At 37.1% G+C, this 22,671-nt stretch overlaps 1 protein-coding gene across 6 annotated transcripts in view; it reads right to left on the reverse strand.

The window, feature by feature from the left end:
- Positions 1–7,664: 7,664 nt before the first annotated feature.
- Positions 7,665–22,671, reverse strand: part of DACH1 (dachshund family transcription factor 1) — a 228,705-nt gene continuing 213,698 nt past the window's right edge. For all 6 annotated transcript variants that reach the window (XM_044286061.1, XM_044286059.1, XM_044286057.1 and 3 more), the window contains one exon: positions 7,665–9,328. In XM_044286061.1, coding sequence (XP_044141996.1) covers positions 9,291–9,328 — 38 coding nt within the window. In that variant the 3' untranslated portion in view covers positions 7,665–9,290. The remainder of the gene's footprint in view (positions 9,329–22,671) is intronic.

A 22,671-nucleotide genomic window follows, 5' to 3' on the forward strand; every position in this document is an offset into this window, starting at 1 on the left:
ATGACTATCACATACGTGACACAGAGGGAGGGAAAGAGGAAGGCCCTGCCCAAGTGAGAGGGAAGGTGGTGACCCCTGACTCACCTTGCGGCTGGCACCTGGCTGCCCTGACGTCCCTAGACGGGTTCCTCACCCGTACGCCGATCACGTGCCTAAAACCCTGGCTTTCCCTAAGATAAGCCCTAGATAGTGAACAGGGCGGTGGGAACACTAGTCCGCACCACTAGCTCTAAAGGAAAACACCAAGGGGAGGACAGACAATACAGACTCAACATATAATCCCAGGTGGGCGACAACAGGAGACAACAAAAAGCCCAACAGGGATCCGGAGGGTAGCACTCTGGAACAACAACCAGGATTCACAGCTCCAGTGGGTCAGTATAGAAGTCCAGGCAGGAAGCTCTATAACTGGCAACTAGAGAAGTGTGAGAGGAGAATATAAGGAGGTTGGGAGTGGCAGACAAGAAACAGCTGAGGAGGAGAAGCTACGGATCCCTGAGTGAGACAAAAAGGATTGCAAGGCAAACACAGAAAACAATCACTAAGAAACAACGTGATCTTTAGACATAGAGCGCGCAGCCACCCGCTGCGACTTCCTGACCCCGGGTATAACGGAGTCAGACGTGGCTCTTGACACCCTCGTGACAGGCATCTTGCCACGCGTTCCCGTACATAGACTTCCGCGGGAACGCGCGACAATGGGTGTTCGCTTGTTCCGGAACCGCGTATGTGAGACGCCCGGAGAATCGCGCATACAGAGCGTGAACGCTCAGGTCTGAACCCAGCGTCAGGTGTGAACCCAGCCTAAAGGAGCATTTACACTGTTTAATTGGTGGGCAGATTACCGAGAACAAACTTTCGTACAAACGCTTGCTCCCAATAATCTGCCCATGTAAAGGTGTCGCCAATCACCCGCTGCTTGTTCATCAGGTGAGATGATCTTTAGTACAGACACCTCAATCATTGTATCAAAGAAGCAGATTGTGTTGTGTAAACAGATCCACTGCTCAGGATCAATGAAATTGTATGAGGATGAGCGATAGCATAAGCCATTGCTCGTCCTTATACAGTGGAGACAATAGCTACATGTAATTGTAAGTCATACCTCCACTGACAAGCAGACAGTAATCAGGAAGGAGTGCTATGTCTGCTATGTGGCACAGTATAAATGTGCCTTAATGCAACAGTCAGTTTACTCCCTTTCTACAATATCGCTGTATTCACAGTTATGCCCAATATTGTAATGCTATTAAACAATTATTTAATGATATTGAAGGTTTCCATTGCAATACAGTTCACTTGCTGCACCTAAAATGAATGTAACATATAAAATGCCATTTCATCTGGTCCTGGGTGAGAATTATTACATACACAGACAAAAACAAAAAAAAACAAAAATGAATCGTGTTCATAAGTGACATTAGTTGTACCTGATTACAATTATTAACCTAAAAAACTGAATGAATTAATAAATATAATACTTTCTCCTTTACATGAAAACTATAACACATTAAGAAAATGTTTATTTTATACTATTTATGTAAAAAAGGACAGTGTTTGGCACAAGAGGTAAACTGTGCTGTGAGACTGTGAGATGTGCCTGAGAAATCTGTCTGAACAATCCCTTACAAATATCCCTGTAAAATTAAAAATCTCAAAGGCTCCAGTAATAAGAACATACTGTCAATAAAATCATGAGCTTTCAAGCACTTTTATTAGCAGATTTTTTAAAAGAAAAAATATATACAATACCTAGAAACATGGTTCTTATGTGAAACCAGGATCAAAAAACTATGCTGCCATAGAAAAATTTCCAGTTCTTGCATTATGATATAAAAACTGGTTTTGTACACCAAAATGTGTAATAATTTCTATATATAGAAAAAAATTGACAATTTCATAGGTACTACATGATGGTGAAGAGCGTGTTGTGTTCAAAGTCTTGCATAGAATGCAGGTAAGGATATTACAATGGTCAACCAAATATTCATCATATCTTCAATAGTACAAATGCATAAAAACATAATGACAGCACGGTACATCTTCTTGATCTGCATATGTGATATGTGAACTCAAATCAATGACTATATTGAACATACAAAGCTTGATTCTTAGATTTTGATTATAACTTATAGCTGTTTTTAACTTATAACTAAACTAGAAACAATATGTAGAAATCAAAGCAAGACAAAAAGTCACTAACAAGTCACTAACTGGTACCAGTACCTTCATATAAACCACTAGCTGTCAGAATAGTGATTTACAAAGGTCTGCAAGAAGCACAGACTTCATATCTGACTCTGTACTGTAAGGTCATTTATATTCAGTGTTAATTCACTTTCAAATGCACATTTTAATGACTACCATATGCTATATAGATATCTTTGTTTATTCTCACAATTATTAGAAACGATGGTACTGTGCATTGGTTAATTTCCTAACACATTGGCTGATTTTCTATAATGGATATGTATATTTGCATTGATACACACATTGAAATTAATAAACTATATAATAAATTGGCAGAAATTGTATATCCAATTAAAGTGGTTGTCCTCAGGCCATCAATATCAGAATGGCAGGAATCTGACACCCCCACCGATCAGCTGTTTGAGGAGATGGCGCGCACATGCCGTCTCCCTTCTCTCCTCCTGCCCGCTGCTGTCCCAAAGACAGATGATCAGTGTGTGTGTTTGTGTGTGTGTGTGGGGGCATCGTACCCCCACCGATCTGATATTGATGACCTATCCTGATGATAGGTTATTAATATTAAAAGCCCAGACACCATCTTTAATTTATTACATCAGTACTTCATTCTTGAAGAATTCTAGATAAGTAGATGATGCCTCACACTTACCAACATTAAGGAACCTTCATTGCCCATCTAGAATGTCCTGAACTGGATAGAAATTCCAATTTTTATGCAAATGTATTAAGATGTCATCTTTTTCTGGTCCTGTTCTGCCACACTAAAACTTATTCATTTCCTTAAATAAATGGCTATGATAATATGGTTGCACCCTTTTCATCAAAATACCCATCACACATGTGATCTTGTACTTAATGTTTGGTCAAATAAATCTCCATATCCTGGATATCATTACAATTTTATGATGAAAATCAGAATATGATTAAAGGGGAGGTGAAGTGTCATGATATTGGTGACCTATTCTCAGAATAGGTCATCAATATCGGATAAGCGGATATCACCAATCAAGTGTTTGAAGAGGCAGTGACACCCATGTGAGTGCTGTATTGTCTTCAGTGTTTACCTTCACACAGTCTACTTTATGGTAGCAATCCATGTAATTGCAGCAGTTTATCCCATTAACTTGAAAGAGAGAAGAAGCTGTAATTACACTACACTGTTGATACAAGTTAGATGGTGTGCAGCTAAACATTAAGGCCCCTTTTACACTGGTGAGAATTTCGTGTGGGTGCAATGCGTGAGGTGAACACATTGCACCCGCACTGAATCCGGACCCATTCACTTCAATGGGGCTGTGCAGATGAGCGGCGATTTTCGCGCATCACTTGTGCCTTGCGTGAAAATCGCAGCATGCTCTATATTGTGCATTTTTCACGCAAAGCAGGCCCCATAGAAGTGAATGGGGCTGCGTGAAAATCGCAAGCATCCGCAAGCAAGTGCGGATGCTGTGCAATTTTGCACGCATGGTTGCTAGGTGACGATCGGGATGGGAACCCGATCTTTATTATTTTCCCTTATAACATGGTTATAAGGGAAAATAATAGCATTCTTAATACAGAATGCTAAGTAAATTAGGGACGGAGAGGTTAAAAAAAATGTAAATAATTAAACTCACCTCATCCACTTGTTCGCGCAGTTCGGCTCGTCTGCTTTCTTCTTCTTTGAGGACCTGGGAGGAAAAGGACCTTTGGTGACGTCACTGCACTGATCACATGGTACATTACCATGGTGATGGACCATGTGATTGACCATGTGATAAGCGCAGTGACGTCACCGAAGGTCCTTTTCCTCCCAGGTCCTCAAAGAAGAAGAAAGAAGACGAGCTGGGCTGCGCGGGGGTGAATGAGGTAAGTTTAATTTGTATTTTATTTTTTAACACCTCCATCCCTAATTTACTTAGCATTCTGTATTAAGAATGCTATTATTTTCCCTTATAACCATGTTATAAGGGAAAATAATAAAATCTACACAACACCGATCACAAACCCAAACTTCTGTGAAGAAGTCTGGGTTTGGGTCTCGGTACCAAACATGCCGATTTTTCTCACGCGCGAGCAAAACACATTAAAACGCTTTGCACTCGTGCTGACAAATCACGTATCTTCACATCCGCATCGCCCCGTGTGAACCCAGCCTAAGGAGGACACAGCACTCACACGAGCAACATGGCCTCTTGAAAACCTGTTTGACAGCTGTTCTTGGAATCGGACCCCACCTTGGTCTGATATAGACTATAAATCATCAATATGCATTGTTTCTTTTCGATAAACAGCAACAGTTCTCCGTGTTGATTCTTTATACTTTTATTGTAGGAGGAAATTGTTTTTAAAAATGATGATGTTCAAAGATATCATTGGCATTTTGTGTGCACCAAGCACACCAACTGACTAACAGTGAATAGAATTTGGCAGCACAAGCCAACCATATGAAAAAATTGCGTGCTAAAAGGGCTGTGCAGTTAGTTAAGAAATCTGAGTATTTAATGTGTCCAAATAATACAATTATTTACTAATTACACCCAATTTTCGATTTAGGCTTTGATTCCTATTCTGTCCTAGAGTCACATGACTGTAAGACTCCAGTGTTCAAGGATGCTGAATGACTTCCTGTCTGAGGATCATGTGATGTCCCTTTCCTGTTGCTCTGACCCTTTAGAGCATGTCAGCCTTTTGTTCAAACTTCCTGTTTTGTACAGCCAAGAAGCATTGCATGTATCAGCTCTCCTCTACTCCAACAGACATGATCACTTATTGGAGTGGAGGAGCACTGATACATGCAATGCTGCTGCGCTGTAGAAAATAGGCAGGTTGAACAAATGCCTGGCACACTACATGTAATGGGGCATAGCGCCAGACAGAGGACATCACATGATCAGGAGACAAGAAAACATCCCATATCAGTCAATACTGATACAGTGTAATCTTGCAGTGACATGACTGCTGGGCAGCATGGGGACTGCAGCCCAAAGAATAAGCTGAGTGCATTTAGTAAGTCAATTGTATTTTTAAGACACTTTTAATACTCTGTTATCTGACTGCACAACCACTTTAGCTGTTCTTGACCTATATTTATTTAAACTTTTATATGTGCTTTGCATTTGCAAGCCTGCATGCATTTTTACAACCATGTTTTACTTACTACAACTAAAATAAAAAAATGCAATTTTTTAAATAACCTTGATTCTAAAAAATGACTATTTATGTTCATAACTTCGGTACTAACTATAGAGCTCATTTATGAACTTATATATGCCACTTTTGTGGTGGATATCAGTCGCAGATTTTATGCACGCCATTTTTCAGAAAAATCGGTGACTTTTCCACGCTCACGCCACTTTTCTGGGAGATCGAGAAACAGGGACGTAACGTGGGCAGGGGAAAAGGCAGGCCGGAAGGCCCATCTCATTCATATTTGCCTTGTTTTTACATACTGTATGTCTTTCGCTGATACTTGTAAAACTTAACTTTTAATATCAATTGTTGTAAAATCCCTATCTGACCATTGAATAAACTATATTAAAAATATCAGTTGTGTTGCTTCTTTATTTATCAAAGTAAATCCACAGCACTAGATTTTACAATTGATATTAAAAGTAAAGTTTTGCAAGTATCAGCGAAAGACATGTAAAAACAAGGCAAATAGTTGGAGATTGTCAGGATGCTGTGTATACAATCCTCAATCACCAACATTAAGGGCAGAGAGAAGTAGGAAGAGGCCGGGGAGGCTATTTCAAAGTACATCAGACTAAACTTTTTGCCTAATGTATTTTTTTTGGACTCGTAGCAGCCAAATAGAACATTTTTGTGCAATTTTGGCTGCTGGTTTTATGGACCTATGTAACATTCTGCCCTTACATATTATAGCATAGTAAGAAGATTAGTTTCCATTATAATCTCTCCTATTTGAACTTAACTACACCCTCTTATAAAGCAGGGCATGACACTTGTCAAACCTAAAAATGTGTAATCTAGTTTTAATTTCTGAAAAACACAAAAGTCTATGGTAAAGAAATATACATACATGTTCAAGTTAAAGAAAAAGTAATTTGTCCAGTGGCAATTAGTCTAAGAACAATTGCAGTCAGAATTTTACCTAGATAAAGCATTAAAAGGAAATTTAAAGAAATATTATTTAATCAGGTCTAATGTAAATGATCTTAAAAAACTGAATGGAAAAATAACTAGACAGTACTGTGCTGAGAAATACAGATCTTTATCCATTATGCAATATCATTAGGCAGGAATTTGATTGGCTCCAACTTTATTCTGCAGCAGGAAAACGACCATGTCATTAAGAAATATCTTTAGCTTAAAAAAGAACAAGGAGTCCTGGACATGATGATATGGCCCCCACAGAGCCCTAATCTCTGCATCATCGAGTCTGTCTGGGGTTGCATGAAGAGAAAGAAGATTTTGATCAAGCCTACATCCTCAGACGATCTGTGATTAATTCTCCAAGTTGTTTGGAAAACCTCCCTGCTGAGTTCCTTCAAAAACTGTGTGCAGGTGTACCTAGAAGAATTGATGCTGTTTGAAAGGGTGGTCACACAAAATATTGATTTGATTTCTCTTTTGTTCATTCACTTTGCATTTTGCTAATCAATAAAAGTAAACTATTAACTGATATTTTTGAAAGCATTCCCATTTTGCAACATGTTTCACACCTGCCTAAAACTTTATTTAAGTAGATTTAGATGCGTTGAGAATTGTACTAACAAAAAAAAAACATAAAATAAGGAATATTTTTACAAAAAATCAATTTCTACTTTAAATATTGGAATCTTGAATTCCTGACTAAAGTCCCCAACAAATATTGGGAAAGTGTAAAGACATTATTGGCATAATACTTTTGCCATTTTTTTTTCACCATGTCATAGACATCAATAGTATCTTCTAGTGGCAAGCAGACAAAATAATAATCATTAAAAAGAATTAAGGGAGCATTCCAGCACAATCAAAAAGAGTTTTCCTGGACAGCAAATTGTAAAGTGGTATAAAAAAATAAAGTGCCCCTCACTGATCCACCATTTCTGTTCCTATGGTGTCATGGTCCTCACTGAGCTCCTTTTTCTGCATCTGTCTTGACATGGCAGGGAATGTCTGTGAATGCTGCTCATCTAGTCACTAGCTGTAGAGACCAGCCTCAGCCACTAATTGGCAATGACACCCATTTCCTGCCATGTTGAAACAGGAAGTGGAGCGACAGGTAATTAGCAAGTAAAATATTTTATTTTTATTTTCTGCCGATGGGAGCTCGCTTTGATTATGGTGGAATGCCACTTTAAGCAGTCAATAGCACCTTCTAGTGAATAAAAATCTTTGGGCTATGGCTGTTTACTCCCTAAAGACTGCATGCGTGTAAGTAACTACTAGATAAAAGAATCATAAAATATAAAGCTGGTATAAAAAATTTCGAAAAAAATATTACAAAGTCTTAACAATATTTTATTGAAAAATATTGCTTGGTTCATAAAAAGGATGTGAAATTGTATATACAATATTTTATTTAAAAATTACAGCGTGAATTGAAATGTATAGTTCAGGTTCTTTCACAGAAAAGTTATGTTGGGAGTACAATATGGAAGACTTTACAAGCTCCAGTTGTTTTAACCACAAACAATACTTATTACCAGGTTGAAATGAAATGTTACAGAAATAACATTAAAAACAACTTTTAATGTGTTATAACAAAATAAATTACATTTTATGTGCATAAAACTAGATATGTGTAGAAACCAAAATTTGTACACTTTTATTGGACTAATTTATGAGTTCAGTCTTTAAAGGGGTACACAGAAATTAGAAAATTATGTGAAATCTATGTAGTTTGGCTTCCTAATATTATGTATTGATACTTTTTCCAGTTACTTATGATGAAAATATGCAGTTTCAGTTAACACATAAAAAAAAAGACAAAATATATCTCCCTTTAACACTACAATGTACAGCTATAATAAGAAGATGGGCAGTGATCATACCATACAGTAGTGGGTTGACAGTGGCCTGTCAAGTCAATACTCAGTATCAGTGGAATTATATCAAGTGTTCAAGGTTTTTTTAAGAACTTTAAAATTAAAAGAATTCTATAAAAATATGTCCGGTGTCTCGACTTACTCATCGGCCAGATACCAACCCTATGAGTTATGTTTCAGGGCTTTAATGACTTAATATACAAATAAATCTGGCTGACATTTATTCTTCTCTCCACCAGATTCTAAAATTTTTGAATTAATACTGTGACTTCAGGACAAATATGTACATGCCTGCATGCGTTAAAACTATAAAGGCTTCTTAAGAACCAACAGAGTGACAAAACATATTGTCTAAAATTATCTTCCTAATCACTAGTAGTCTACTGCATACATAATACCTTCTGCGTGACTGTGTCTATGTACACGTGGCCTGCAACACAAATAGACAAATTATCCTGATCCTCACGGTGGTGAAGAAAAAAGTTATACTCATTGTTTGGTTGATTCTGGACAAGAGGCTCAAGAACACAAAGTCATTAGTTTACATTCAGCAAAAAGAGTTCATTTTGTTAAATACAGTAGTTCAGTTTGCAAGAGCAGGTGTTTTCCATGGTACGATAAAGGTGTTACGAAGAAAACATACTATGTATAAATTTTTGTATCAGTCCTATTTTTTTTTCTTGATTTTCCATTTTAGTGCATGCCCTTTAAAGAATCTTCCTATGAAACCATCACTGCTGGTTTATATGTGAAAAATGTTTCAGATACTCAGTGGACTCAGCTGGAAAGTTCTAGTGTGCTCAGTTAAAGAAATATACAAGTTCCTTTAAAAACACGATAGAAGAACGGTGGGTCTTGGTGGTTGGTAGTTAGTCTTTACAGAATTGCAGTAGAAATCTCACAAGAAGTCCAACAAGTAGAGTGCTACCGGTTATTAAACCTTTCAGACTCTCCAGTAGTCACAGGTCACCAGTCTGACAATGCTGTATATTCGAGGAACATTTGTACAGAAATGAAATGTTTTTACTTGCAAAGCATTTACATCCTTCAGACTTTGCAATCATTTTGCAGAATGTTCCTACAGAGTCTTCAGCTGTTGCATATGTGTCTTCAGTACATGACACTAGTCTTTAAATACAGTCTTCCATCTGGAAGGAAAGCAAATAATAGTGGTTAAATTAACATATGTAACATCCTTTACACCTATGGAAAACATAAGAAGTCTACAAAAAGATCATTAGCCCACAAATTAAAATAAAACTAACAGGCAAAATTAAGCACAAGTCACCTGTGAACTGCTGCAATTGTATAGATTTAAGAGCATATATAGGAACACAAGGCCAGGTTTATGGCATTCACAAACAGGGCAAATAATATTTTAGATATTTATTTTAGACTAGAGATATCTGCAGGGTCTACGGTTAACATTCAACAATTATCCCCTTACTGAAAATTTCACTTAAAGAGGACCTTTTACCGCTCCTGACCTGCTTGTTTTAATAGCTTCATGCATTCCCCGTGTAATAACAATTCTGGAGCCTCTATTCTTATGGCTCTATGTTGTGCCATTTCTTTATTATTTCTACTAGAAGTTATGAATTAATTGCTATTAGCCTTCAGTAAAGGTACAGAGGGGAGGTAACAAGCTGCGGGTGTGTACCTGCAAAGTCTGAAAATGGAAGTACTGACTGGATGGAGTGAGACTGTGCAGGTACACCCCCCAACTGGTTGCCTCCCCTCTGTACCCTTACTAAAGGCTAATACAAATTAATTCATAACTTCTAGTAGAAATAATAAGGGAATGGCACAACATAGAGCAATAGGAATAGATGCTCCAGAATTGTTATTACATGGGGAATACATGAAACTATTAAAACAAACATGTCAGGAGTGATGAAATGTCCTCTTAAAGTCCAGCAAAGGCTCCCATTCCAGTCATTTAACCCCATTCACAAAGTTAGTCAGAGGGAGGGTGCTTAATAGGCAGCCAGTAGAAATCCCATAAACTGCTATGAAAGTAATATAAAATAGAAAAATATGAATTAACCAAAAACATTTAAGATGCAATTCATGCTACCAAACCTTTTTTTTTCCAATTTCATCCCTTAAAGAACTTTTTTCCATTTTTCAATATAAGGTCTGGTAAATGGAATTGTGCTTTTAAAAGATAAAACTGGTACTACAAAAAAAATAAATAAAAAAAAAGCCCCAGAAAAGTTAAAAAATTACGGTGCTTGAAAGGTCAGGAGGAAAAAACTAAACCCAAAAACTTGCCTAGCCCTGAAAGCGTTTATATATCAGGTATTAGTATGAAAATAAATCAGATGTAACTGCATCCAATCCATCATACAATCTCAATCTATAATGATATTGCAATAGATTACTTGCAGTTCTATGCAAAACCATAATTAACATATTGCAATATTAGGAATAGGTGAATCACAAAATACTATTAAACACCATATATATCTGTTATTTTTTGGTTCTATTTAAAAAAAAAAAAGGAAAAAAGTTGCAATGCATTGCATTTTTTACAGTATATTTTGCAATGCATTTTTTTGCCAATGCATTTTAGCATCCTTATCTACATGGTTAGAGAAGATAATAAGAGCAGATACATTCTTTCCTATAGAAAAATGCATGTGCTCAAAATATTTGGCACAAAATACTACAAAATACTAAAGAAAGCCTAAAAAAGATACAAAAACACAGTACATCAGTCATTTTAAATGTGTTTTCCAGGAAAAAAATAAAATCCAGGTGAAAACATTAATGAAATGGTTCATAATCATATTCACAGTTTCATAACTAGTAAAACTTTAAACACAGACCTGAATTCCATATAAAAACACTATCCTAATATTAAACATTCAGTTGAATTTTGAATGCATCTGTCTCCTTAACTTTTACTAGCGGTCATGTGGATTAAACGACTTTACATCTGGAGATAACATTACTTTCCCCCTATAATATTCTGATTGTTTTTGCAATATTCTTTATGTATTTTTCAGTCATGACCACACTCTCACACTCTTTCACTGCTATTACAGAAGCATGTTAAGTGAAAATAATAATACTGAAAATACTCATAGAATTTAACCCCTTTTACGTGCACACTGGAAAAAATGTTGCATACATTTGCCTATGCAGAAAATTGTAAAATGTAATAACTATGTAATTAAACACATGCATACAAATAATCAAATTTTATCATATATATATATATATATATATATATATATATATATAAAAAAAACGAAGAAATCCAGCGGGAGCATCAACCTGAATGTGGGTGCACTATCCAGCACGAGGTAGCGGCAATACCTCAAGTATTATAGAAGCAAAAAGAATCCGGAATGCACTCCAAAGTAAACGTGAAATAAGTGATTTATTCACCCATAAAAAGGCACAACTTGCAACTCGCAAGTTGTGCCTTTTTATGGGTGAATAAATCACTTATTTCACGTTTACTTTGGAGTGCATTCCGGATTCTTTTTGCTTCTATATATATATATATATATATATATACAGGTATATATATCCAAACTAAAGGGGTAATTTATTATTAGCTATATGCCAATTTTTGGCCTATATCTGCCGCAGATTCCATCACAAAGGGGATTTGCAGGCGAATCTGCGTGGGAAGGGAAGGGACGAGCCCGTCTCATTTATCATTTTCTACGCCTGTTTTAGGCGTAGTAAATTATCTAAATGTATGCCAGCAAGGGAGCTGGTGTAGATTTAGGCCAGCGGTGGAGGCGCCTAAATTATGTAGAGACCGGCGCCGCTATATAACTTAGGCGCGTCATGCGCCAATGGTAGGGGCATTAAGACCAGTGTCTAAAACGCTGATGTTAATGAATGACCCCATAAATTCTTTTAAAAAAAATTATAAAATATTTACAACAATGTTTCTTGCTAATTATCATCTTAGTAACATGTAGAAAATACTAACTAAACAAACATATTAACTAAAAAATCCTGCTAATATGAAGCTGGCTATATGCTCTGCAGAGGTAGCAATAGTATTTGGACCTGATGCGTATAGGGGCCCGAAAGTGTCTCTGTCACATGAGAAAATCCCTTTATAAATGTGTACATATGGTAGGTGGGTATTAGTGTTGCAGTTTTTGAATTGAAGCCCTGGAACTTAAAAGAGTTTTATTCATCATGATGAACCCTATTAAACTAGGAATACTACCAGGTAGGGTTGCTTATGCTGATTAAATTGATACCTTATTATTCTTTGTAGGTTGCAGTGTTCCTGAGATATGAAGATTTTAATCTTTATGAACATCAAGCACTTGGAGCACCAAGGGGTGGGCTATACTGCTTTGAGCACCTCTAGTGTTCATTATACTCCTCTTCCCCTTTAATTGAGAGGGCTAGTAGCTTTATCTTCTTGTGTCTGAGCTATGACTCACTAATCATCATCATTAGTGGTCCAGCGTTAATATTTTACATGGAGTCATAAGTGTCAGTGCATTCTAGAAGTGTTCTGCAGCTTATATGGAGGCAATTATTGGTGGCAGTAGAGTCTCTGCAGAGGGGAGCAAGCACTGGCTGTGCTCCTCCGTGTGAAGCCATGAACTTTATTACAGAAACTCTAGTATATGGGAAAATTGCATTGAACTAGCAAGTGAGCACTTTTTCATTATCACTCCTCATGGCTTCCTCATCTGTGTGCTTTTATGTGTATAGGGTCAGAACAACCTGTATCAAATCACTTCTCCTAGCAGTGGAACTGGATGATGTTATCTTAAAACTCGGAGTGCCAATAAAAATCATAATTCCTATTGCCACCATCATTCAAACATACATACAGCTTTTATAATACATATTTCAAGTGTGTATGCATTTATTTGTTCTATATTTAAGATGAAATAAGTTGACATGTTAAGATACTTTAATACTGCAGCATAATTTCAGAACTGCAGCAAGAATTTATTGTATCGTACTTCGACTCGTGGTTTATATCTATTTGCCAGCAGATGGCAGCAGAGTGATCACATAAGAATATATGTCATTAGTATCAGTGTATTTAAACAGCGCATTTGGTTGTTAAAACACTTTAGGGTGCATTCACACGTCCACAAGTGTTTTGCGGTCCACAAATTGCGGATCCACAAAACCCTGACACTGGCCTTGTGCGTTCCGCATTTTGCGGACTGCACATGGCCGGCACTTTAATAGTAATGCCTTTTCTTGTCCGTGTCTGTGGACAAGAATAGGACATGTTCTATTTTTTTGCGGAACGGAAGTGCGGATGCGGACAGCACACTGTGTGCTGTCTGCATCTTTTCCGGCCCCATTGAAAGTGAATCGGTTCGGATCCGTTACGCAACGTTGCGTAACGGATCCGGATCTATTTTGTGGACCTGTGAATGGACCCTTAGTGTTGAAAACTAAACTCATAATAATATACTTACTTAAGAAATGTATTTTACCTAATGCATGCATAGAAGTTTTTATTTATTTTTTCCACACAATTTCCTATACCACAGAGAAACACCAATCTTAATAAATATCGCCATAGTGTGTAGTTATGTTTTATATACAATTTTATATATACAATTTTAAAACTCTGGACTCTTTTTGTGTCCCATTATTTATTCTGTGAAGGGAGTGAAAGAGGGATAATATATTTATATACCATTTAAAGGGCTTGCATAAGTATATTTTATTTTGCTAATTAAAAAAACATATACTGAGATATATATATATATATATATATATATATATATATATAAATATATATACAGTTGTGTTCAAAATAATAGTAGCAGTGTGTTTAAAAAAGTGATTAAAGCATAAAATCCTTCTAATAGCTTTTATTTCCATACACACAAATGCATTGGGAACACTACACGTTCTAGTCCAAATCAAAACATGAAGAAAAATAGCAGTGTTTGTATTCTTCTTTACAAACTTAAACATTCACTATATAAACTGAAAAATGTTTGAAGATTTTTCTTTCCTTTGAATCACTTAACTAATATTTAGTTGTATAACCACTGTTTCTGAGAACTGCTGTACATCTGTGTTTCATGGAGTCAACCAACTTCTGGCACCTGGGAACAGGTATTCCAGCCCAGGATGATTGGACTACATTCCACAGTTCTTCTTAATTTCTTGGTTTTGCCCTAGAAACTGCATTTTTTATGTCACCCCACAAGTTTTCTATTGGATTAAGATCCGGGGATTGGGCTGACCACTCCATAACGCCAATCTTGTTGGTCTGGAACTGGTGTGTTTGGGGTCGTTGTCTTGTTGGAACACCCATTTCAAGGGCATTCCCTCTTCAGCATGACCTCTTCAAGTATTCTGATGCATTCAAACTGATCCATGATCCCTGGTATGCGATAAATAGGCCCAACACAGTAGTATGAGAAACATCCCCACATCATGATGCTTGCGCCAACATGCTTCACTGTCTTCACAGTGTACTGTGGCTTGAATTCAGTGTTTGAACTCCGGCCACTAGACCCAGAAAGTACAATCTTACTTTCATCAGTCCACAAAATGTCTCTTTAGGCCAGTCAATGTGCTCTTTGGCAACTAGTAACCTCTTCAGCACATGTCTGTTTTTCAACAGTGGGACTTTGCAGGGGCTTCTTGCAGATAGCTTGGCTTCACATAGGTCTCTTCTAATTGTAACAGTACTCACAGGTAATTTTAGATCTTCTTTGATCTTCCTGGAGCTGATTGTTGGCTGAGCCCTTGCCATTTTGGCTATTCTTCTATCCATTCGAATGGTAGTTTTTCGCTTTTTTCCACGTCTTTCAGGTTTTGGTTTCCATTTGAAAGCATTTGCAATCATTTTAGCTGAGCGGCCTATCATTTTCTGCACTTCTTTATATGTTTTCCCCTCTTCAATCAACTTTTTAATCAAGGTACACTGCTCTTCTGAACAATGTCTGGAACAACCCATTTTCCTCAGAATTTCCGAGAGAAATGCACTGTAACCAGCATGTACAACATTTTCTGTCTTCCTTCCTTAAATAAGGGCAATAATTGCCACCTGTTTTCAAAGAATTAATGGCCTCACTAATCCACACTGCTATTATTTTGAACATGCCCCTTTAAATAAGTGATTGAATTACAGAGAATCAGCAGCATATATGGCATGACATGGCATATATGGTCTGGATTTCTATTACTCTACTACACCTGCTAGTAAATTATTTGCCATGCAGAAATATCCTTTCTACCAAAAACAGTGATTGATCAGGTTAGCGATGTCTGACTGCTATTATTTTGAACACAACTGTATATATATATATATATATATATCATTTTTTCTTATCTGTTTTTATTTTCTGATTGCAGAATTTTTATTCTATTTCCTGAACCTTATTATGGGGATGGCTATGTTGCCTGTTCTGTCCTGTTCAGTATTGAGAGACAAATGGGCCATAGGCATATGTAGTCTGGAAATGACTCATTGAATTCTATGTTCTGTGATCTGCATAGAGGCTATAGTGCAGAGAGAGGGGAAGAGGTGAGCTATGATGATCACTTATTGTGATTGGTGAATCTTGTGTTGTCTATATGTGTTACCTTACATTTTAATCTTGCCTAAGATCATAATGAGATGACTACTAGCAAGTGATTTCTACAGAACAGGAAGTTTCATCATTGGATTTACTGGCCAGTGTAAAAAAAATAAATGGAATTTAGCATTTTATTTTTATATAATTAGTGACATGAAAAAAAAATCTTTAGAATATGTTTAGCATAAAAATTGATTTCAACAACAGACCATTTTATACAAAATATTTAAAAGATCATGAGCTGGTTCAAGTAATATACTATGACTGGTAGGTGTTGAGATGGCATACAATAGAGAACTGCTCTAGTCACATGACAAAAAATTGGTTTACACATAATGCTCATTGGATTAATCACCTGTAGTTTGCAAAGTATTTCTCTATGACACGCTGCCTGGAGATTGCTCTGCATTTTGTGGTGACAGGTCCTCTTTAAGGACAATGGGAATATTATACAAAAAGTTATGGGAATTACTGACTAGTAGAACTTCAATACTTTATTTGCCTTCTCAACAGTTTATGAATATCCCCCGAATTAGCGGCCTGCTAAATAACACTTCAAGGAAAATAAACTTGTGTGTAAAAGCAAATGTAATTTTCAGTATTCCCCTAAATGAAATTGTATAAAAAAATAAAATAAACAGTTGTATACTGTAAGCTACAGTGAAATGGTGCAGAAAGTATGATAATATGTTTGTTCTACTGACATTTGAAGCTTAAAGAGGTTTTTGAGAAGACTTCAATTATAAAAACATTTAAAACACACAAAGTTGCACAATTTTTATTTTAATGAAGATGAGAAGTTCATTAAAGAAGATAAATATTTCATTAGATGTTAAATAAAACAAAGAGATTTTTTGGCTTCTCTCAGCACAAAATTCCTTTGAAAGATTAATTAATACATGCAAATTATGCAAATTAGACCCATGCAAATATTTTATGAAGACAATTAAGGGAACCATTAATTACTGCTTTTTTTGCTTCACTGAGATTCATTCATTTAATTTTAATTTCACTTTAACTGTTTTGATGTATAATCTGGTAGCTAAGAACTTTATCTTTCCTAGTGGGTCACTTAAACTTATATACATTTCATCAAGTGCAAAGCAATACAGAACGTGGAGAAAGGTATTCTCCAGATCATCCTCTCTATTAAGGGGAATGTCTAGCACAATACAGTCCTAGAAAGAAGTAAGCAGAATGTGAACGTGAGCTCATTCTTGGCTGAGGTTCAGCTGCTGGAAAAGCAATTAATTTGCTTTGGCTGTTCTAATATAGGGGAATTAGAAAGTGTGACACAAGACAAATAGAAATAATTAGTTCTCCAAAATGATGTTCTCATTAATATAGTTTGAATATTTGAAATAATAATAGAAAAAATACTGTGCCGTATTGCTTTATCAACATATTAATGCAAGGCATGATAACACAATGTACCATTTGACTTCAGTGTGACATTAAAATATTTCTATTTCAAGAGTGGAATAGGCTCTAACTGAGGAAAGCTACTGAATTGTGTTAATTGTAATGTTATGTTTATTATACCTGATAAATCAATTGAGTTACATTTTAATGTTATATCTATCAGTCACAGCGATGTAGTTTCACTGGTTTTCCATAGGACAGGTAAATCCTTTTTCAGTTATGTTTAAATGAATACTTTAAATGGTTGTGTTATTATAACAGTTCCTTTTCCATGTTTCTTATCAGGATATATGAATTTCCTAGAAGGGCCCCCACCCAGAATCATCCTGTATTAATACGAGTGGAGAACCATTGATAGTGACTCTAGCTCAGGTGGAACGTATGTAGTGTATGATTATATTCTACAGTTTCATCAGGAGTGCACGTAGAAAGGAGAGGGCCTCATAGCAAAAATTAAAACGCACCCCTCCCCATTATGGTACTGGATTTCTTGACACCCAGGATAAAAGCATATGTTGTTAATTTCCCCTCCATGCCATTTTCAAGAACGTTGGGCCAATTTCCACCTTACCGTTGGCTAACAATGCCATTTTCTGTGAAGAGGGAAGTCCTGCACTGGGTCTTATCATCCACAAGCAAAGAGGATGAGACCAACTAAGCCTATGCTGCCTCTATGGTGTGTGCTCCCTTGATTTATTCGAATTGCATTCATCTCGTACTACAGCCACAGATTTATAGAAATGTATGGCCAGCTGCTGCTTACTGAAGATTTCAGAAACCAGACCAGTGGCTTGATTAGACATCCTCTTTAAATGCCAAATTCGGCTAATTTGACTCAATTGATAAATATTGAAATATGGGCCCATTTTAAAGTTGATTTCCACCTAAAAATGGTCATATATTAATAGTATATCAGTAACATATCATGACATCAAGTGTTAACTATATTAATTAAATATGTACTTTATATTTTCAGCTTATTTGAACATTTTCCCACAATTTGTTCATAAGTAAATCTGCTGATATAATAGTGGAGTCAGTTTCATAGCAACTCACATCCAACTATCACTTTCTCAACTTGTAGTGGTACAAATTCTAGCCACAAATGTCACGCAGGCAATGGCAATTAATGATAATGAATGTGATGTCACAGAAATGCTGCAGGTTTGGATTTCTGCCAACTGTTGTGCTGTGGTTATGTATGGGTACCAACACATCTCGATATTAGTATCGTTAGTCATGATATGGTAGCACAACATTGTGTCCTTGGATGCTATGTAGTGACTGTTTGTTCTCGGTTCCTGGGAAGATAATGCAAAACTGAAAAGCCGTACGGCTTCTAGTTTGCCTATATTTCTGCAAATTAAAAAATGAATTCAACAAATAATGGCTATCACTCGCTGACGCACTGTTAAGTTCAGTTTGTTATTTCCATTAAATATATCTTTAGAAGTCTAGAAATGTCTAGCAGGAGAAATGTTTCTTAAATTAAAACACAAAATAAATGTTATTCCTGTTTTATCCATATCTAGAAACATGTAAAACTACACTGCTAAAGGGGTCATCTGGGAATCAATATTGGTGACCTATCCCCAGGAGGGGGTACAAGCTGTGTGTATGCCGTATCACAGTGCTGACCTGTTGACTTCAAAGGGTCTGTGGTCCACATTAGGGATGAGCGAATCGACTTCGGATGAAACACCCAAAATCAATTTGCATAAAACTTCCTTTTAATACTATACGGAGCGAGCGCTCTGTACAGTATTAGAATGTATTGGCTCCGATGAGCCGAAGTTATTACTTCACGAAGTCTCGCGGGACTTCGCATAATAACTTCAGAAATGGATTTATACTGTAAAAAAACATTTCTCGAACAGGGCAGTGTTAATTAACCCTTACTGAGAGATGACAAGTTCATAGTTAAACACCTACAGACTCAAGGTGCTGCTCCCCAGGATACCTAGGATACCTTTTTAACAGGCTAAATTATATTCATGGAGGTGGAAAAATATAGATGTGAATTAGACCTGAATTTGTCATTAACACATTTTATTTGGCCATGGTAATAATTCGGAGACTTAAAGCAGTTATTCAGGAGGATATTTTTTTTCTTTGGATATTGGGCAGAATGGCTTAAAAATATTAGAAGCATTATTCGACCTCACCATTATCCCTGCTGTAAATGATTGTACTAATTGTCTTAAAGGGGTTGTTCGGCATTGCCTTCCTAAAATAGCATTACTCACTATACAAATCCCCACAAGCTGCCATTATGACACCCTTACTGTTCTCTGCCTTCACACTTCACACATACAGAGATGTCCGCACAACCAAACATTTGCTCAGCACGCATCTCTAGCCATTTTCTGTGTGCGGAGCTAAAGCCAAGAAGCAAAGACTGGGGGGGGGGTTGGTAGTGCATGATTCTAGCGGAGACTCTCTCCAGCATGTTTGTACATTACCCCGCAGAGCATCATAGTGTCACGACATGTCTTTGAGACCTTTAATGTCCAAGATAACATAGTTCTCTAATTAGAAAGAATGCTAGCCTTTTGTATGTACAGTTGTATGCAAATATTGATATAACCAGAATACAAAAAACTCCTTATTTTGCCATTTCCTTTCTGTTTATACACAGATAACATATTACCTTTTCAGCCAACTGTGATCAATACTCAGCCACAGAAAATAAAAGTTCTCTGAAGGCAACGTTACTGATTTACAACCTGCTTTGTGTGTGTGTGTGTAAGCATTAGAAGCAGAAACAAAAGCTGCGTTAGAGAATGGAATTTATTCCAGCACAATCTATAATTATTTGATTATATTATTTAGTGCAATCTTTTACAATTATTAATAATAAATATATAAATTACAATTGAATATTGTAAAAGATAAATGTAAGCCCGTCTTAAGTTTGCAAAAAGCATCCAAAGGACTCACAGACTGTGTAGAACGGTTGTGTAATATTAGGCACCATAGTTTTTCAGATAAAACATTACAGTGGCTGTTCTATAAGGCTATGATAATATAATCCCCCCAGTAGTTATTTACCACTGGCAAGCAGCAGGTGATCACACATTTCTTTAGGGAAATGTTTTATTACATGGGACCCAATAAGTCACCGATTGATAGTTGACAGTCCTCCAAGTAGGGAGCTTTGTTGCGTTGCACCTATCTACTCTGGTCATTAGATGGGCTAGGATCTTATTTCTATGAGCTCAACAGGACTTAATTTTAATAGGAATTTAGAAAAGGGTTGTTCATTCAACAATCCTTTTAAAGAAGAACTCCCTACAACATCCTAATTCAACAGTAATTACGCTTTTAAAGGGTTTCTATCACTTCGCTGCACATATTTAGCTGTCAGACACTAGCGATCCGCTAGTGTCTGCTCTGCCCAACCATCCTAATATAATTGCTTTTGGGGCAGCCGTTTTTCTAAAAAAAGAACTTTTATTAATATGCTAATGAGCCTCTAGGTGCTATGGGGGCATCATTAGCACCTAGAGGCTCCGTCTACCTTCAGAAACTGCCGCCGCCCAGCGCGTCCCTCCAGCCCGCCCATCTCCTCCTGAATGCGATCCTCCTTGTGAGCGCCTGTATTCGGCGCATGCGCAGTGAATGTCTGACAGCTTCCCTGCTCAGACATCTCCACTGCGCCTGTTCCTCAGAGCACTATGGCGTCATCGCGCAGGCGCAGTGGAGATGTCTGAGCAAGGAAGCGGTCAGACATTCACTGCGCATGCGCAGAATACATACGCTCACAAGGAGGATCGCATTCAGGAGGAGATGGGCAGGCTGGAGGGACGCGCTGGGCGGCGGCAGTTTCTGAAGGTAGACGGAGCCTCTAGGTGCTAATGACGCCCCCATAGCACCTAGAGGCTCATTAGCATATTAATAAAAGTTCTTTTTTTAGAAAAACGGCTGCCCCAAAAGCAATTATATTAGGATCTTTGGGCAGAGCAGACACTAGCGGATCGCTAGTGTCTGACAGCTAAATATGTGACACCGAAGTGGTAGAAACCCTTTAAATGTGTATTTCTTTAAATATCATATCACTTCTGTTCAGTTCTAATATTTCAATTACCGACACTAAAAATATACAAGGTGGTTAAGGACTTGTAGTAACAGTAGAAAGATGTTAGAATTCTTAAATGGTAAGTACCTTTTAGATCAGGTATATCTGTGCTTAAAAAAAAAAAATGGCTTTTCTTTTAAAAGAAATGTTAGTTTATGGTGGCACCACAAATGGACAAATACCAGACAACAATACTGGCTGCTCTATACATCGGCTATGTGTATCTTTCTATTTTATTTAATTGATTAGTATAGTATTGATACATTAAGTCTGAAATCTACAATTTATTGTATTCACTTACAATGCATTTGGATAGTCTTCAGACGCTCACTTTTTTGACATTTTGTTATGTTGCAGCCTTGTACTAAAACAAAAAAAAGTTTTGCCCCATTAATCCACACTCAACCATCCCTCGCTATAATGAAAAGGGAAAACTTAAATTTGACATGGACTTAGGCATTCAGAACCTTTGCTGTGACACTTAAAATTTAGCTATAGGGTCCTCCCATTTCTGTTGATCATCTTTCAGATGTTTCTACACATTGATTGGAGTTTACCTATGGTAAATTCAGCTGCTTGTAAATGATTTGCAAAGACACAGAAGAGAAGGCATAACAGAGCAAAAACCAAGCCATGAGAAGGAAAGAACTGCCTGTAGAACTCAGAGATAGGATTTAGTGGAGTCACAGATCTGGAGAAGGGTACACAAAAACATCTGTCGCACTGCAAGTTCCCAAGAGCACAGACAAAACTGTCTGAGCTCCAAAGATCCTGTGTGCTCAGATGGGAGAAACTTCCAAAAGGTCAACCATCACTGCAGCATTCCACTGAGCCTCTCCTCAGTTAAATACACATAAAAGCCTATCTGGACTTGATCTTATGAAACCAAGATTGAATCTTTTGGTCTCAGTTCTAATTGCTATGCCTGGAGGAAACCTGGCACTGCTTACAACCAGCCCAATACATCCCTGGTGATGGCAGTACCATACTGTGGGGGTATTTTTCAATGGCTGGGACAGGGTTCAGGGAAAGCTGAATGTAGCAAAGTACAGCAATATTCTTAATGAAAAACTGATCTAGAGTGCCCGGGACCTCAGACTGGACTTCTAACAAGACAATGACCCTAAGCACACTGTCAAGACAACACAGGAGTGGATTGGGGAAAACTTTGTGAATGCCCAGCCAGAGCCCTGATTTTCACCCAATCAAACATCTCTGGATAGACCTAAAAATGGCTGTTATCCAACAGGCCACATCCAAGCTGACAGAGCTGGCAAGGGACTGAAGAGAGGAATGATAGAAAATCACCAAATCCAGGTGTCTAAACCTTGTGGCATCATACCCTAGAGCACTGGAGGTTATAATAGCAGCCAAAGTTGCTTCAACTAAGTACTGAGTAAAGGGTCTGAATACTTAAGGCAATACAATATTTTATTTT

The sequence above is a fragment of the Bufo gargarizans genome, chromosome 3 (genome assembly GCF_014858855.1).
Source record: "Bufo gargarizans isolate SCDJY-AF-19 chromosome 3, ASM1485885v1, whole genome shotgun sequence".
NCBI classification, from domain to species: domain Eukaryota; kingdom Metazoa; phylum Chordata; class Amphibia; order Anura; family Bufonidae; genus Bufo; species Bufo gargarizans.